The following is an 18,448-nucleotide window of genomic DNA, read 5'->3' on the forward strand; positions in this document are numbered from 1 at the left end:
TTGGGTGTTACTGCTTTGGCCTGTCTGTAAGGGTGACCTTTCCTGTTGCGTCTCTCCAGCTGACAGATTACATCAATGCCAGTTTCATGGATGGCTACAAGCAGAGGAATGCATACATTGGCACCCAAGGTAGGGAGGCCCTGGGCACATTGGTATTTGGGGTGGTGATCTGGCCAGGGGAGCCGGGTGGGAGGGTGGGAAGCAGAGACCGTGTTGCACAGGAAGCAGTGGGGGCACTTTCCATCACAAGCTGAGATGCAAATTTGAAGAGCCCGGCTGGATCAGACCAAAGTCCCGCCTAATCCAGTGTCCTGCTTCTCATGGTGGCCGACCAGATGCCCCTTGGAAGCTCAGGAGCAGGACTTGAGTGCCCCAGCACTCTCCTGGCTGGTGGGTCCCAGGAACTGCTCCCTTTCACCATGGAGGCAGCACAAGCCTTTGCAGGCAGCAGTCACTGACCGCTCTTCTCTTCCATGAATTTGTCTGATCGCCTTTTAAAACCACCCAAGCTGGTACCCATCACAGCCTTTTTTTATTAATTTTATTTATATAATTTTTTAAGAGAAACAATAATCCAACAACATTTCATGGAATTCCATGGTTTGGGACTGTGCTTCCATCATTCAGCTTCATTGTCTGCCTCCAAGTTCTAACATTAGGATAAATAAACAGTTTTTCTGCTTTCCCCATGCATAACCTTATGCACCTGTCATTGGATACCTTGCTCACATTTTTTCCTGAACTAAAATGTCCCAGATGTAATCTTTCTTCTCCATTCTCCTTGATCTTTTTGGCTGCCTTTTTCTGAGCCTTTCCCATCCCTACAATATCCCTTCTGAGGTGAGGCCGCTTTGCACCTTCCCAGCGAGCTCTGCCCCCCCATCCCCCCTCCAAGGTGTTCAGAGCTCTGCTGTGTACAGATCTGGTCACGCCACCTAAAAAAGGATATTGTGGCGTTTGGAGACGTGCAGAAGAGGGCAAGCGACATGATTATGGGATGGAGTTGCTCCACCATGAGGAAAGCTGGCAGTATTTGGGACTTCTTAGTTTAGAAAACAGGCCAGTAAGAGGTGTTGCAAGAGAAGCTTATAAAATGAGGCCGTCAGGGCTTGTGTATGGCTACTCTTGAGTAAAGATGCCAAAGGCTGTCCTGTCTTTAACAGGTTTATTGTGCAGAGATTCCAGGAAACATGACCTTCTAGTCACTCGCAGAATCTGGGAGTGGACGTTTCCTGTTACGTGACCAGCATAAGAGCTTGGGCACCCCAAATCACCGCCTCCCCTCCTTACACTTAGTGCCATGCCTTAACTGGGGTGACGGAAGTGGCTGCCCTGTCCCTTCAGCCTGTTGACCTGGGCGGTGCCAGAGCTCTGCAGCACCTCTGAGCCCTCTCTCCCCCACCCCCCTCCCCTGACCGGCTGCTGCTGCTGCTGCTCTCACTGGGCGATGTGCTGGTCAGCAGGAGAGGCGGGGGCTCCCTGTACGGAAAGTGGGTAGAGAATTTTCTTCCTCCTCCTCTCATAACACTCGTAGACAACCAAGGAAGCTGAGTGTTAGAAAATTAAGGACATGTAAAAGAAAGTCCTTCTTCATACAGTGCATAGGGAAGCTGTGGGAACTTACTGCTACAGAAGGCAGTGAGCCCCCCCTCGCCAGCTGGCTTCAAAAGGGGATTGGACAAATTCATGGAAGAGGTGCTCTGAGGGAATAAGGTTTTTGGATCCCAGTTGCTGGAAACCCCAGGAGGGGGAGAGGGCTTTTGTGCTCCAATCCTGCTTGCAGGTTTCCCAGAGGGTGCTGGCTTAGATGGGCCCTGAAGCTGATCCAGCAGGCTGTTCGGAAGAATACAAGCATTGCTGCCCTGAACCAACCCAAAGGTCTCGCCTCCAATCCATAGCTGCCAAGTTATCCCTTTTTTACAGGGATTTTCCCTTATGCTGAATAGGCTTCTTCGCGAGAAAAGGGAAAACTTGGCAGCTATGCTCCAATCTCGCCATGTAAGAGGAGCCCGGTTGGATCAGGTCAACGGCCCACATGTTCTGTGCCGTGACTGAACACATGTTGATGTGAAACCCACAAGCAGGGCACGGGCGCACTCTTCCTCATGTGGTCTTCCAGGGCAGGCAGCCCTACCCAGCCCAACACTCCTGAATGGATCTGGCTGTGCCCCCAGCATCTCCATGCAGAGATAGGAAACGTGGCCCTCCAGATGTGGTTGAATTTCCTGTTGCGTATTTAGCAGATTAATTGCAGATTAATTGCGTATTTAGCAGATTAATCTATAAGTATGGACCATAGCTGCCAAGTTTTCCCTTTTCTCGCGAGGAAGCCTATTCAGCATAAGGGAAAATCCCTTAAAAAAAGGGATAACTTGGCAGCTATGGTATGGACCCATCCATTCTCCAGGGTACTGAGAGAGGTGCACGCTGCTCTTTACATACTGTACCCAATTGCTGACACAGCTTAATTAACACTACTTAACAGTACCTGCTATACTGCTTCACAGCTGTAAAGCTAGGTCATGATATTTACTCTGGCCTTTAAAGAGATACACATCTTGTGAAACAATAATGAACCTTAATATTTAAATAAACCATTCAACACTTCCAACTCCCATTAGCACCAAACCAACATGGCCAGCGGTCAGGGATGATGAGAGTTGTAGTCCAGTGACATTTGGAGGGCCACAAGTCCCCCCTCCCATCTGGTGATCCAGGACCTCCCAAGGTGAGAGCTTCATAGAATCTTAGAGTTGGAAGAGACCACAAGGGCCATCCAGTCCAACCCCCTGCCAAGCAGGAAACACCATCAAAGCATTCTTGACATATGGCTGTCAAGCCTCTGCTTAAAGACCTCCAAAGAAGGAGACTCCAACACACTCCTTGGCAGCAAATTCCACTGTTGAACAGCTCTTACTGTCAGGAAGTTCTTCCTAATGTTTAGGTGGAATCTTCTTTCTTGTAGTTTGAATCCATTGCTCCGTGTCCGCTTCTCTGGAGCAGCAGAAAACAACCTTTCACCCTCCTCTATATGACATCCTTTTATATATTTGAACATGGCTATCATATCACCCCTTAACCTTCTCTTCTCCAGGCTAAACATACCCAGCTCCCTAAGCCGTTCAGTTTTAGCTCTATTGGCAAATAGGCTTAAACCAGAGTATAGCTGCCAAGTTTCAGATTTGAAAATAAGGGATCAGCACCCTCACCTGTCCCGGGGACAGTCTACGATTCTCAGGCGGGGCGCGGTAATCCCCCCAGGCTACAAATTAATTTATACCAGACTACACACCATCATCTTCCCCCACCTTCAGAATGGACACCACCCCCATCCATCTCCCCATCCCACCCTCCTCTTCCCCCCTTTTCTTCCCAATGTCTCAATAACCAAAACTGATTTGTTAAAATGTTAGAAGGGAAAAATATGAGAGAGACATTGTACACACCTCAGTAATATTCTGTGCGTATTACTGTTCGTTAGCCAGCTTGAGCATCTTTGGAGTGAGAAGTAGGATAGATTTTTTTTATAAAAAACAACAACTTGTTGCTATTAAAGTGTTCAGGTACCAGAAACAATTTGGTAATTTTAGACTCTGCATTTACTGGCCTTCCAGCATGGGCGTAGCCAGGATTTTTGTGGGGGTGGGGGGAAGCAGAATTGACATGATTGGTCAGCTGTTTGACAATTGTTTGATAATTGTTTGATAATTGTTTGACAACCATGCCTTCTACAGGGTCACCCCTTTAGGGTGACCTAAACTGTTCCTTTGAACGTGCCAGGAGAACAGGGCCGTCTTAAGCATATCCGGCGCCGTGGTGCAAAGATCTCTCTGGTGCCCCCCCCCCATTTCCCAGAGTTGTTGACCTTTTGGCTGGTGGGATGGCATGACGTAGGCCCAGGACTCCCATGATGCAGGGCCAATAAGCAGAGGCATAGTAAGACAGAGTGGCGCAGGTAGGCCAGCGTGCAGTCACACACCCAGGGGTTCCCTGCCAGGTACAGGTAGGTGAAGAGGTTCTCCGGGAAGAAGCCAGCGGGCACCCTTTGCAGCCGGTTCCTCCCCAGTTCCTCTCTAGTCTAGGGGTTGGACTAGATGACCCTGGGAACCCCTTCCAACTCTACGTCACACCAGGCTGCCTGTTGTTTCCCAGTGCAAGACGAATGAGGCTGGCTAAGCGAGGAGTCCTATAGAATCATAGGCGTGTAGGGCTGGAAGGCATCCTCTGAGGGTTATCTGGTCCAACCCCTTGCAATGCTGGAATCAGAGCTGAAGAATCTCTGGAAGACAGCCGTCCAAGGCAAGCTCCAAAAGGAGGTTGCTGGAAAAGGGAAGCTCAGATTCTCTGGTGCAGCAACTCCCCATGGGGAGAGGTTAAATGGTTAAACAGGGAACGTGAGTGAGATTTGTACAATTACAGTGGGGGGTAAGCTGGCTCTAGGTGCTGGGTGCTGCTGCCCTGGCTTGGGGCGGAGGTCTATCACCTCCTTCAAGGTGGGGGACACCTGACTTCCCAGCAGCTCATGTGAAAAGGAACTGGGGGGGGAGTCTTGGTGGACCACAAACTAAATGTCAGCCAGCAGCGTGATGCAGTAGCAAAAAAGGCTGATGCAATTCTAGGCTGCATCCTCAGAGGTCTAGAGTCCAGATCGAGGGAGGACTCTATTCCGTCTTGGTCAGACCACACCTGGAATACTGTGTCCAATTCTGGGAGCCCCAATTTAACAAAGATGCTGACAAGCTGGAAGGTGTGCAGATAAGGGAGACTAATATCATCAAGGGTCTGGAAACTAAGCCTTATGAGGAGTGGTTGAAGGAGCTGGGGGTGTTTAGCCTGGGAAGGAGGAGACTGGGAGGAAATATGAGAGCCATCTTCAACTATCTGAAGGGCTGCCCCATGGAAGAGGGAGAAAACTTGTTTTCTGCTACTCTGGAGGGTAGGACTCAAACCCACGGCATTTCACCCCTTTAAAATCCTTTATCCTCTTGCAAAATGAGGAGGCATGTAGTGGTGATAGGGGATTCCCTACTGAGGGGTACAGAAGCAGTGATTTGTGGGCCTGATAAGACATCCCATGAGGTGTGCTGTTTCCCTGGGGCCAGGATCCAATACCCCTTCCTTTTGGTCCATGTGGGAACCAATGACACTGCAAGCCATAGCCTTCAGAAGATCAAAAGTGATTATGAGGCTCTGGGCAGGAAGTTGAAGCAATTAAATGCACAAATTGTCATCTCATCTGTCCTCCCAGTTGAACGACATGGCCCAGGGAGAGAGGGAAAAATAGGGGAAGTGAACAACTGGCTTCGCAAATGGTTCTTAGATCACGGTCTGCAGTTTCTTGAAGATGGACTTCTGGCAAGTGATGGGCTGCACCTCACAAGGGTTGGGAGGAATTTGTTTGCCATGAAACTCAAAAACCTCACCAGGAGGGCTTTAAACTGACTTATGTGGGGGAGGGAGACAGTGGTCCTGAAGGTAGGAGTCTACCAAGTGCTGAAGATGATCACCCAAATGTCAAGGACCAAATGGAGCAAAAAGTACACAGCCTTAGTGGTGGGAGGAAAAACTCCTTAAATAAGAGACATGGGGGAATGATCAATGGTCTTCAATGTCTGTATACTAATGCACAGAGCATGGGAAATAAACAAGATGAACTTGAGTTCTTGGTACAGCAAACTAAATACGACATAATAGGCATCACTGAAACCTGGTGGGATGAGTCTCATGATTGGAATGTAGTAATAGAGGGATACAATCTATTTCAGAGAAATAGACCAAACAGGAAAAGAGGAGGAGTAGCATTATACTATAGTGAAGAGATCCAGGATTTAAAACTTCAAAGCCATATTGAGAGTATCTGGGTCAAAATTAAGGGAGAGAAAAATAACAGTGATCTCATTGTGGGAGTTTACTATAGATCCCCAAGGCAAACTGAGGACACAGATGAAGCCTTCCTGGAACATATGGCCAAGCATTCAAAAGGAAGTGAGATAGTAGTAATGGGGGATTTCAACTATGTGTGGGGGAGGGGACAGTTGATTTCCTTCCCTGAAAGTTAACCCTTTCTTCACTCACCGCCCGGCTCGCCGCAAAGCAAGCGGGACAGGCTTGCTAGCCGCGGTTAGGAGAGGCGCCTCTCCCTGCTTCTGCTGCTGCCTGCCTCTGACATCAGCTGTTTGGTGCCCCTTCCGTGGCCCTGGTGGGTGAGCGCCCTAAAGACGGGTCTGCGGGAGAAGCAAGGGGAGCGAAGAAAAGCCTCAAAGCAAAGAGGGAAACTGCTCCTGCTCGCTTTGAGGCTTTTCTCTGCAAGGAGGCAAGGTCTTCCCAGTCCCTGGCCAGCAGGGGGAGGGACTTGGAGCTGCTTACTTTGAAATCTGGGAGTTTTAAGGGATATAAAAAAATCTGTGGCAGCACCAGGAATGGCTTGGAAATAAGGGGGTTTCCCGTGAAAAACGGGATACTTGGCAGCTATGAACCAGAGGTTGGGGAAGCTGTGGGCCTCCAGATGTTGCTGGACTACAACTCCCATCATCTCATCATAGGTCGTGTGGGCTAGGGGTGATGGGAGCTGGAGTTCAAGGATTCCACCAGGGCCCCCTTTTGCCCATGGGCTTCTCGCAATACTTTAGAAAGGCCCCCTAAGACAATGACTGTTGCCACAGTTTTCTCACCACATCTTACGATACTTATTTGGTGGGAATGCATTTAGCAAGTTAACCATGGGTTGAGGAGTTGTCTAAAGCTGGGTTTATAGCCAGCCAGGCTGTTGTTCCGCCCAGTCCAGGGCTCTCTTGCTGGCGGCAAAGCTTCATGAGCTGAGAGTCCTTTGAAGGGGAAATGCCAGGGAGAATGAATCCTTATGTTAAACCTTTAAATGAGGTCTAGTGGCTTTAGATAGGACCTGGGAAACCATGGTTTGCATCCCCACACAACCATGGAGCCTGGCAGAAGACCTTGGGCCAGCCATCTTCTCTCAGCCTCGTCTACCTCACAGGGCTGCTGGGAAGATGACTTAGGGGAGGGAGAACATCTGTACCACCTGGAACTCCTCGGAGGAGAAATACCGGTAGGATAGAAATGCCATAATAAAGCAAGGCCTTTAGTTCCTTTCTCTTCTTAATGTGTCTGTCTGTCTGTCTGTCTGTGTGTGCTGCTGCTTTTCTTCAGGGCCGTTAGAGAACACCTATGGTGACTTCTGGCGCATGGTGTGGGAGCAAAATGTGCTGGTGATAGTCATGACTACGAGGTGAGTGTCCAGGCAGAGCCCCACCTTCATTCTGCACCTGCCCTCTGCCTTGGGACTGGGAGAGGCACAGGTGCCCCACCAACTGACCACCTGCCATTGGTGGGCTCAGAGGTCCAGGTGCCCACTTATTTATTTCATGAAGTTTATACATGGCTTGATTGTTAAAAAGAAGAGAAAGAAAATCATCAGAGTGGTTTACAAAGAGAATGAAAAACAATAAAGTCATCAGTAAAAAAGGATGCTTTAAAACATTCAGGAGACAAAATCTACAATAAACTAAGCAATGGGTGGGAGAGCTGAAAAAAATTCACACTTGGCAACTAATGTGCCCCTTTGGCTTTAGATAGGACATGGGTAGATGAGGCTAAAAAGCCCAGGACAGAAATGTTCATGGTGGCTCCTTCACCAGAAGCAATGCATTTAGCATTAACTCTGGAAGTGTACACTCGATTATGACCAAACTAAGCCTCCTAGAGCAAAATATACACCAGGATTACTCAGGAGCACACACACAAATATCATAGAACAATCAAAACCTTGAATTGTAAAGTGCTTGAACTTGACCTGGTAGGTATGCAGATGTCATTCACAGGAAACACGGCGTCTTTCTTCAGTGTGGGCTCCTGGTTAAATCGGTTAGCCCTTCAACTTCCTTTTCTTGTGTTCAAGGCTGGAAGAAGGAGGCAGACGGAAGTGTGGCCAATACTGGCCATTGGAGAAAGACTTCCAGGCTTGCTATGGAAACCTGACGGTCACCAATCTGGGAATGGAGAACCTCAACCATTACAAGAAAACCATTCTGGAGATCTACAACTTTGAGGTAACCACAAATTTCTCTTAAGTATTTCTCAAACTTGAGTCTTCAGCTGTTGTTACACTACAACTCCCATGATCCCTAGCTAGCAGGTCAGGGATGGTGGTAGCACAACAACAGCTGGAGACCCAAGTTTAAGAAGCACTACTAAGGCAGTATTGTGTTCTGGTCCTGAGGAAGGTTGGTTGTCCCAGCTCCAAGGAGGGCTGCTAGGGCGCATCTTGCTCACTGGTGAGAAGGGCCAGAGCTGAGTGGCAGAACATCTGTTTTGCAAGCAAAAGCTCCCAGGTTCAATCACTCCAGGCAGGGTTGGGAGAGACCCCTGCCTGCCTGGAATCCTGGACGGACTATCCTGAGAATGTTCATCTTCCTAATATAGACACAGGGAACTCTGTAAATGGTCAATGTGTGTAATGTCTGATTAATGTTGGACATTGTGAACATTAGATCTGTGGATCAGTGAATCTGCAGTGTATCCAGCTGGAGAATATTCCTACTGACTAAGCAGAGTGAAAGCCTTGTGGACAGTCAAGTGTTGGGCCTACTCGCAAGCATACACACTTTATGCAAGGCGTCTCAGAATTCTGGGCCACATTAGCCTGAATTCAGCAGCAAGGAAGGCCAGGTTCTGCATTCTGAATAAATACTGAAATGTTGGATGCTTTCCCTTATTTTGCACCTTTGATTCTGCTTTTTCTGTGGTGACCAGAAGCTATGGAGAACTGAGTCTCCAGTGTCTGGAAATCTTGATCGTTACATTTTTTGTTTCTTTGGGCTGTAGTCAATGTAAAGGTAAGGCAAAGGTAAAGGACCCCTGGACAGTTAAGTCCAGTCGAATTTGACTATGGGGTGCATCCCTCATGTGGCAATAGTGCATACTTGCCAGTGGAACCTTGTTTCACAAGACAACGTGTAAGTGGCTTGCTGGCAACTTTGTGGCACAACAGATTGTGCAATCTGTTGCACAAAATAGTTTCCCCCAGTGCAGCTCTTGCATTTGATTAACCCGTTGTGCGACATTGCAACTCCTTAGCCAGCCAGCACAAGAGCCTTTGCCTGAGCGCACAGAGAACATTTAATAGAGCCCTGATTGCTCAGCAGCCATTGTCTCCATAGAGAATCAGTGTGACTTAGGAGTTTGAGTGCTGCACAAAGACCTGGGAGACCCGGGTTCAAATCCCCGCTCTGCAATGAATCTCACTGGGTGACCTTGGGCCAGTCACTCACTTTCAGCCTAACCTGCCTCACAGGGTTGTTGTGGGCATTAAATGGGGAGGGGGAGAACCATGTATGCCACCTTGAGCTCCTTGGAGGAAAAGGTGGGATAGGAATGCATTAAAATAAATAATAAACAAACAAACACTTTCAAATACTGTATATTTACTTGGGGTTCCTATTATGGGTATACAGTTGAGGCCTGTTGCTTATGTCAACCTGTGAAGTAATAATAATAATAATAATAAATTTTTATTTATACCCCGCCCTCCCCAGTCAAAAACCGGGCTCAGGGCGGCTGACACCAACAGAACCACAATAAAACATAAAAACAATTAATTAAAATACAGATTAAAATACAGTATTAAAATTTAAAGTGCAGCCTCATTTCAAGTAGGCCATAAGTGGCTGACACCAACAGAACCACAATAAAACATAAAAACAATTAGTTAAAATACAGATTAAAATACAGTATTAAAATTTAAAGTGCAGCCTCATTTCAAGTAGGCCATAAATCCAAGCCATGAGGGAGAAAAACACGGGTCAGGCTGAGTCTAACCCAAAGGCCAGGCGGAACAGCTCTGTCTTGCAGGCCCTGCGGAAAGATGACAAATCCCGCAGGGCCCTGGTCTCCTGGGAAAGAGCGTTCCACCAGGTTGGGGCCAGTACTGAAAAGGCCCTGGCTCTAGTAGAGGCTGAGAAGTAATTGTGACCCTTCCAGGAAGTGATCACTCTTGATCTAAGGAGAAGTGCGGAGGGTGTCCCGGTAAAGGGGGTGACATAAGAGAAGGGACAAGCAAGAGGGGTCCATTCCTGTCTCCCCCTTTTGCCATTCTTCCCCCCACAGAGCCGCGAGAGGCGCCTGGTGACCCACTTCCAGTATGTGAGCTGGCCTGACTATGGCGTCCCGACCTCGGCAGCAACTCTCATCGACTTCCTGGGGGCTGTCAAACATCAGCAGAGGGTGGCTGTCAGCGCCTTGGGGCCACGCTACAAAGGCCATCCTGGTGGGCCCCCCCTTGTGGTGCATTGCAGCGCTGGCATTGGCAGGACAGGTAAGGATGCTGAGGCGAAGAGGCTTTCAGTGGTCTAAACCACTGAGCCTCTTGGGCTTGCCTATCAGAAGGTTGGCGGTTTAAATCCCTTTGTGACTTTAAATTAGCACTTCATTGGATAAGACCCACAATGAATGAATAAACATTTGGCTGAAATCGGTCATAGGGTTTGAAGAGCAGGGGTGGGGAGCCTGTGGCCCTCCAGGTGTTAAGAACATAAGAAGAAGAGCTTGCTGGATCTGGCCACTGGCCCGTCCAGTCCGTCATCCTGGTCTCACAGTGGCCAACCAAGTGCCTGAGGGAAACTGGCAAGCAGGACCCAAGCCAAAGAGCCCTCTCTCCTCCTCCTCCTCCTCCTGCAGTTTCTGGCAACTGGTATTCAGAGCCACCAACTGTGGAGGCAGAGCAGGGCCATGATGTGTTGCAGGAGCCCCCTCCCACCCTCCCTGACTATTGGTCCATGCTGACTGAGGCTGGTCGAAGCTGGAGTCCAACAGGATGTGGCGGAAGGTGGGTGTGGAGAGTCCAAGGGGTCCTGGCTTACAGCGATCTTCTTCCCCCAGGTACCTTCTGCGCTCTGGACATCTGCCTGTCTCAGCTGCAGGACGTGGGCACACTGAACGTGCAGCAGACAGTGGTGCGGATGAGGATGCAGCGAGCTTTCAGCATCCAGACCCCTGAGCAGTACTACTTCTGCTACTTGGCCATCATTGAACATGCGCAGAGAGAGAACCTGCTCCCTTCCTCCTACGCCTGGGCAGGGAAGGAAAAGAGCTAATAGGAATCCTGGCTCAGTGGCCACAGAGCAGCAGGGACCAGGCCAAACCCTGTTTCCTCCCTTCCTCCCTCTTGACCAAACCAGATTTGTCGGCATCTTCCGATGCAGCATTACCCAGAACACTGATGTGAGCCAATTTTTCTGCCACTGAGGTTATCAGAAACTTTCTGTTTGACTAGCTGGCTAGCTCAAGTCGCAACTAGTAGCCATGGGCTATGAAGGCTTGCATTCTCCAGGACTAGCACCCTTGATTGAACTGTGCCTTATGAAACAAAGAACAAACCAAACTTCCGGCCCTGACTTGCCACTGGAGGCAAACAGGGAGAAGATGGAACTCGTTGCCATCTCAGCGTCCTCCACCTTCTGGAGACGGAGGGGCTGCTGCTTCCCTGGTTCTGATGCGGAGGGAATCCTTTCCAGTTATATCCAAGGCTTCCGTCTTGCCCGCCACTGAATCTAGCTGTTTCCTTGTCTGTATGTACTTAATACGCACTCCTCGTTCAAAGATGTAGCCAGTATTCCCTTTGCATAGATAAGATGCAGAGTCCTAATATCTTACAGGGACCTTTTGTATTGAGTGGCAGCGTCCGTGTTATGAATTACTTTAATGGTTCTTGTCTGCCCAGCCTGCCCAAGGTTGGTCTTGCCCACTGTGCCATCCCAGTTCACCCACTGATGTAGCTTCAGCATACACACACTTGCAAGGGCACACCTGTTGTGCAGACAGCGTACAGGCAGCGTGCAAGTTGTGATGTTGTATCACACAAATGCCATGGTGCCTGGTGTGTGTGTGTGTCCATGTGATGTTGCCACAGCACCCTTAACCTGCAAGGATCCTCTGTGCTACAACTCAATGGGATTCTTCTCCTCCACCTTCACCTTTGTATCTTAAGCCTGCAGAAAAGGTTATTAGCTGGGTTACAGATTTGTGGGTCTCTTTTCCTGCGATGTGGGGCGGGGTATGTGAAACCCACTTGCAGTTCTGCCGCTTGCCAGGAATTGCTAGGCAGTTGTTGGTACGAAGGATTCAGCAGGGGGCGGTGTGGGTGTGAGTGGTCAAATAAGTGGGGCTTAAGCCCCAAACATCTGGGAGAAGAGAGGTAGAGGAGGAGACTTGATATCGGGCCTCAGAGCTGTTCTCTTCCACAGCCCCTCCTCTCCAGCAAAACCTTGAAAGCCAATTTTGTTTAAGTGGGAGAATTACTGCTCTCTACATCCAGTTCTTTCTCCTTGCGCAGCCTGCCAGTGACAAGACTGGGAGCTCCTGTTTTCTTAAAGCCGGCTGACAGACACCCTCCACACCAGGGGAGGGCATCTGAGCTGCCCTCAGTAACTTTAGACTGGAATAAGCTCTTTTGAATGTGCATTTTTTATTTTTTACAATCTTTCTTTCTTTCTTTCTTTCTTTCTTTCTTTCTTTCTTTCTTTCTTTCTCTTTCTTTCTTTCTTTCTCTCCCTCTCTTTCTCAGTTTTGTATTTAACATTAACTTGATCAAGTCTGAATTGGAGATAACTGTAAATGTACCTATTTGCTATTGTATGGCAATTTCCCTCTCTCTTTTGTATTTGCAAATAAATATACCTACAACCCACACCTTCACTGCCATCTCATTTGTTGTGTTGGTTTAAAGCAGAGGTGGTGACAGTCAGGCCCCAGGGGCCAGTCAGCCTGCCCGCCCGCCCATTAGGACTCTTCCCCAGGCACCCTCATCCTTCCGGTGCTGCTTTTACCTGGCAGGAACAGGCCCTTGAGCTGTGATAATGCTTTCTGCTTTCCTGTATGAAGCAGGGGGGTGGGGGAGAGTTGGAGACGCCTCTAGGGCTCTGGCCTGGCTCCCATAGCAAGCTCCTATAGCAAGCCCAGGAACATGGATGGACATGAGAAACTATGTGGCATAATGGCTAGAGTGTTGGACGAGGACCTGGAAGGGCAGGGTTCAAATCCCCACTCAGCCATGGAGCTCACTGGGTGACCTTAGGCTAGAAGCCTAACCTATCTCACTGGGTTGTTGTGAGGATGAAATGGGAAGGAGGAGAACTATGTACACCACCTTGAGATCCTTGGAAGATAAAGGTGCTGTATAAATGTAATAAATAATAATTTACTAAATCAGACCTCTGTTCCACCTGTTAGTCAATATGAACCAGGGATGGGGAACCTATCGCCCTCCCAGATGTTGCTGGATATCCTTCCATATCAGCCCCAGACAGCATAGTCAAGGGTCAGAAGAGATGGGAGTTGAACATAAGCACATAAAAGAGCCTGCTGGATCAGGTCCATGGCCCTTCTGGTCCAGCATTCTGTGGGAAACCCGCCAGCAGGATTCAAGCACAAGACCACAGGCCCCTCCTGAAGGTTCCAGCAACTGGTATGGAGTTCTCCAAGGTTTCCAGTGGGAGCCGTTGCCCCCCCCCCTGGACCTGCAGTTGGCAGGGGCCTAAACCTGGGACCCTCCTCTGCGTTGGGAACTTTGACTCCTGCCATAAAAATAAATCAAGATCCTGGTTCTGGTGGTTCTAAATAGAGGGATGGATTAAATATAAAGACTGGAAGGAATCAAGCTATTGCTCCATAGAGCTTAACTATTGTCTATATCAGACATCCCCAAACTGCGGCCCTCCAGATGTTTTGGCCTACAACTCCCATTATCCCTAGCTAACAGGACCAGTGGTCGGGGATGATGGGAATTGTAGTCCAAAACATCTGGAGGACCGAAGTTTGGGGATGCCTGGTCTATATGGACTGGCAGAGGCTCTCCAGGGCTTCAGGCATGGATGGTCTCTGCCTTCCATGGAGATGCAGGGGGCTGAGCCTCGGACCTTCTGCATACCAAGTAGGTGTCCTTTTGCTTGCATGGAGATGTTTGCCCAAAGCCCTTCTCCAGGCCCGCAACCTCCTGAAGTAAGGCAGGGAAGCAATCAAGGAGCACCATTTCTGGTTGTGCCAGCTCATCTCTGCCCCCCTCTGCACCTCCATGTGCCCTTGGGGTGCCATGTGCAGTCCCAACGTCTTTTGTTGCTTTGTCTCTGTCTCTGCAAAGAGCTGCAACACATGCATCTGGGTGCAGGCAGAAGTTCAGCATGCACTTCCAGGTTTGGGGGGGACGACGGACTAGGGGCCCTATTGGGTCTCTCCCAACTCTACAGGTCTATGAGTCTATGGAATCCCAGAGAACTGCTGCCATTCATTGTAAACTAAGGGTAAGGAAGCTCATCTGAGCATCAGGCCAGTTACCCATCTTCCCTACCCCTTGTGGCAGGTTGGCCCACCTCAGCCTCACCATTGATGGCAGGTGGCTTCACTTTCTGCAGGAATTGGCTGCACCCTCCCCACAGGGAACTCGCTTGCATGGCTCAACCTGACCCATGTGCAGATGGCAAAATTGATGGACAGACTACGAGAAAAGGACAACAGAGACTTTGAAAAAGAGTGGGAACCCTTATATATATATCTATATATATATAAATGTAAAAATCGTGAAACTGCGTTTTACACTTTTCTCTAACCGCTTGACCGATCGTCCTGAAATTTTGACACAACGATCCAGGCCACTCCCAGAGCGTTGTTGGGGGCAAAAAAACCTCAAATCGCACACCTGCGCAGGTACAGACTTGCTTTTCCACCAAGTCAAACAGCGCCCTCAAGTGGCGTAATACCCTCCTCCACCCCCTCCCTTCCTGTGAAATATAAGCCACACCCACAAACCAAATGACATCACCATCAACCAAGCAACTGAAATCAGCAAGGCAGCCATTATCACAGGACGCAGCATGGCCTCTGTTTATGTAGGCCCCCACTAGGCCCAGGGGGGGGATAACCCACAGCAACGCACTTGGGGGCACGGCAAGGGTTTTTACTTTACAATTTAGCAGCAATACCCCCCCCCCAATAAATACCATCCTTCAAAATGTCATGAGATACGCTGGTCACAGAGGGTGGGGAGAAACAGAATAGATCATGGATCGGGACACATGGGGCCAGTCACAGGGATTAGCCACAACAATGCACCACACCCACAAACCCCGCCTCCACCACAAGATCCTGTAAAACTGGGGGACTCTGAGGCTCAGAGGGATCTGAAGGGGGTCTATTACCAGACAACCCACAGAGTCAGGCCAGGGCCAAGGAATGGAGATACAGGGCGGAGGCCTCGGGTCACATTTAAATACTAGCCCAAGCCAAGGCCTCGCTTCTACTTTACAGCCTAAAGACTAGGCCTAGGCTCCATTTTACAGACTAGGTCTCAGCTCTATAACCCTTTAAATACTATCCCGAAAGGAGCCCTGGGTGGGAGGTGGGGGGGAGGAGGAGCCCAAAAAGGTCATGTGGGGAGTAAGGTGGGGGGAGAAACTGTCCAACAGCCACTAAAACAGCCATTCCACCCCAAGCCCAACCAAAGCCTGTCCCGGCGGCTGCATTAATAAACGCCTGACAGCATTAGGCAGTCGTTCATCATTTCTCCTAACACGCACTTGGAGGCACAGCGAGGGGTTTTTGCTTTATAATTTAGTGACCGTTGTGTCACATGCGAGGCTACGGCGGCCATTTTAAGTAAGGGCAGTCGTGCCCCTTTTAACCTACTTTACCGTGTTTCTCCGAAAATAAGACACTGTCTTATATTTATTATTCACTAAAAAAAAACCCCCACATTGGCTTATTTTCATGGGATGTCTTATTTTTTCTTACGCGTCCAGCCTTGCCTCTTCCTTGGGGCCCTCCAGAACTGCGCCTATCACTATGTCTTATTTTTGGGGTATGGCTTATATTGCGCAAATGCTTAGAAATCCTGCTATGGCTTATTTTATGGGTATGTCTTATTTTAGGAGAAACAACTGATTGTAAGCCTCTGTGTCTTTTTAAAAAACCATGCACTTTCTCTCCCCAGTTTAAGTCCTCGGATATTTCCAGTGGCCACCCCCCCATTTAGAATCCCCTACCTTCCCCTTGCCACTTCCTGGGTTTTTTATGGAACTGAACAACTCAGGTACTTCAGAACGCGCCTTCTGCTGCCAGGCCCTTGCAGGGCCAGACAGAGGCCTGGGCCAGGTAGATAAGATAATGTGGCCCTGTTTTTAACCCTTTTGTTACTTTTTCCATTTTACTGATTGTGAATATGCAAACCGAGACCCCCTTTAGATTGGGAGGCCCGCGCCAAGTGGCCCATATGACCCCCCTCCATCTGTCTGGGCCTGTCTGTTGCTACGGGGCTTCGCTATTTGACACACCCCCCTCGGGATTTTTTAAGTAGTTCTCTGCTTCCCAGGGCACATCATCACCCCCGATCCTTAATCTAACTATATAGAAATGCTCACGATGCGTGCGCAGGGGCCAATGTATGGAGATATAGGGGGGAGGGGACAACAGAGGGCTCAGACAGAAGTGCATGCTGGGAAATAAAACCCAGAACCTAACAGTTCCTTCTCCAAGGGTGGGGGCCAAGGTATGGAGATACATGGGGGAGGGGCCAACACTCCCCAGGGACAACAGAGGAAAGGGTATCCTACCGAAACACAGGGATGAGCCGGGGTGGAGGGAGGAGGGGCAGGATACGTCATGGATCGGGACAGGGTGGGGGGGATCACAGAAAAGAACCACAGCAACGCGTGGCCGGGTCAGCTAGTATTTTAATATATTTGCAGAAACAAAATAAGAATATGGACTTGATGGCAGGACTTAAATAAACACTTATATATATGGTTACAGGTAGGTAGCCGTGTTGGTCTGGGTCGAAGTAAAATAAAAAAATTCCTTCAGTAGCACCTTAAAGACCAACTAAGTTTTTATTTTGGTATAAGCTTTCGTGTGCATGCACACTTCTTCAGATACCAAGTGTGCATGCACACGAAAGCTTACACCAAAATAAAAACTTAGTTGGTCTTTAAGGTGCTACTGAAGGATTTTTTTTATTTTACTTATATATATAACGTTTAAAACAAAGAAGAAATGATATGTTAGATTGGCTGAAACAACAGTTTTGATAAAAGGGAAGCAGATCATAATTCTTTCATGTGCAAATAAATGCCCCATTTCCTAATGTATCATTCTTTTCCGTCTTTGTGCTCACTATTGGGGGCGGAGGGAAAAGACAACAGCTTTCTGGTACAACAACTCCCCAGTAATGAAGGGAAACCCAGTTAGTAAATATTGGCTGAGATCCAAAGAGCTTCTTGGGTGAACAGCAGGCACATATTCCACTCAATCCTCAAATTCTTGTGCAAGCTGGTCCCCAATGCCACCCCTCCCCTCCAATGCAGCCCCCACATGGCATATCCCCCATCATCCCTTGACCCCTGCAAGCAGGTTTTCAAGGGGTCACCCTTTTCAAGGTACCATGACTTGAAAGAGGTGGCAGGAAAACACTGTTGTGGGGGCAGAAGCAGAACTCTACTCATGCTTTTCTGGCTCCAAGCCATTTTGTTCAGGGATACAGCAGTCGCCATTCAATTTTATCCTTTCCATGTATACAAATGACTGTATTTTTTGAGCAACAAATAGAACTGCTAAGTTTCTGATTCCACCTTCCCTACCCACATTCCATTGCATTTTTTGTGTAGGTCTATAGCTGGCTTTTATTTTTTGGCTTTCTCCTTTTTTATTTTTATTGCCATTGGATTTTAAGAAGCAAGGGAAACACAGTAAGATGTTCAGTGAAGTGGATTAGTACAGTTTTGGGGACACAATGGCTTCCCACCCCATGGAATTGTTAATCTTATTGCAAACTGGTGCAAATGAAATAGCTTTGGTAGAGTTAACACTTACATAAAACAGCCAATTCTGCTTGCAAGAGAAAATAGATTCCAAAAGTATAAAGTGGCATGTTACTCTGCTCAGAAAGCTTGTACAGTACTATATTCAGAACTTAGACTTGTGTGTGTGTGTGTGTGTGTGTGTGTGTGCGTGTGTGTATATATATATATATATATATATATATATATATATATATATATATGCATCTTCCTTGCCAAACTTGTCATCTGATCATAAACTGGATCTCTCATCCTCAACTTTATTTTGACTGTCATTTAGCTTTTTACACTGTGACACTAAACTGTGAGTGTGGAATAACAAAGGGAGCCCATCTGATATTTAATAATGGGTGAGGAAATTGCTAAACAATTTTTTAAAAATGTATTTGCAAGACCACAGATTATATTTGATAAAAAATCACGTTTTAGCTAAAATATTTATAATATTTTTATACATGCAAAATTTTGATTTTTCTTCCCCTGTTGCTTAGTTATGCAAATAAAACTTTTATAACTTTTTTTAAAAAGGGAAACAAACCAGAAATGGGAGTTGGGGGAAGCCCAGGAAGGAAGGGGTAAAGATGTGTTATATG

At 48.1% G+C, this 18,448-nt stretch overlaps 1 protein-coding gene across 4 annotated transcripts in view; it reads left to right on the forward strand.

Moving 5' to 3' along the window:
* The window catches only part of PTPN9 (protein tyrosine phosphatase non-receptor type 9), a 61,466-nt gene extending 48,766 nt beyond the window's left edge, over positions 1–12,700 (forward strand). For 3 of the 4 annotated variants that reach the window (XM_035137806.3, XM_088657368.1, XM_088657370.1), the window contains 5 exons: positions 60–129; positions 7,168–7,246; positions 7,916–8,066; positions 10,123–10,330; positions 10,894–12,700. In XM_035137806.3, coding sequence (XP_034993697.1) covers positions 60–129; positions 7,168–7,246; positions 7,916–8,066; positions 10,123–10,330; positions 10,894–11,108 — 723 coding nt within the window. In that variant the 3' untranslated portion in view covers positions 11,109–12,700. The remainder of the gene's footprint in view (positions 1–59; positions 130–7,167; positions 7,247–7,915; positions 8,067–10,122; positions 10,331–10,893) is intronic. The other variant, XM_088657369.1, reaches the window with a different exon arrangement.
* Positions 12,701–18,448: the final 5,748 nt, after the last annotated feature.

The sequence above is a fragment of the Zootoca vivipara genome, chromosome 13 (assembly GCF_965207765.1).
Source record: "Zootoca vivipara chromosome 13, rZooViv2.hap1.1, whole genome shotgun sequence".
Classification (NCBI taxonomy): domain Eukaryota; kingdom Metazoa; phylum Chordata; class Lepidosauria; order Squamata; family Lacertidae; genus Zootoca; species Zootoca vivipara.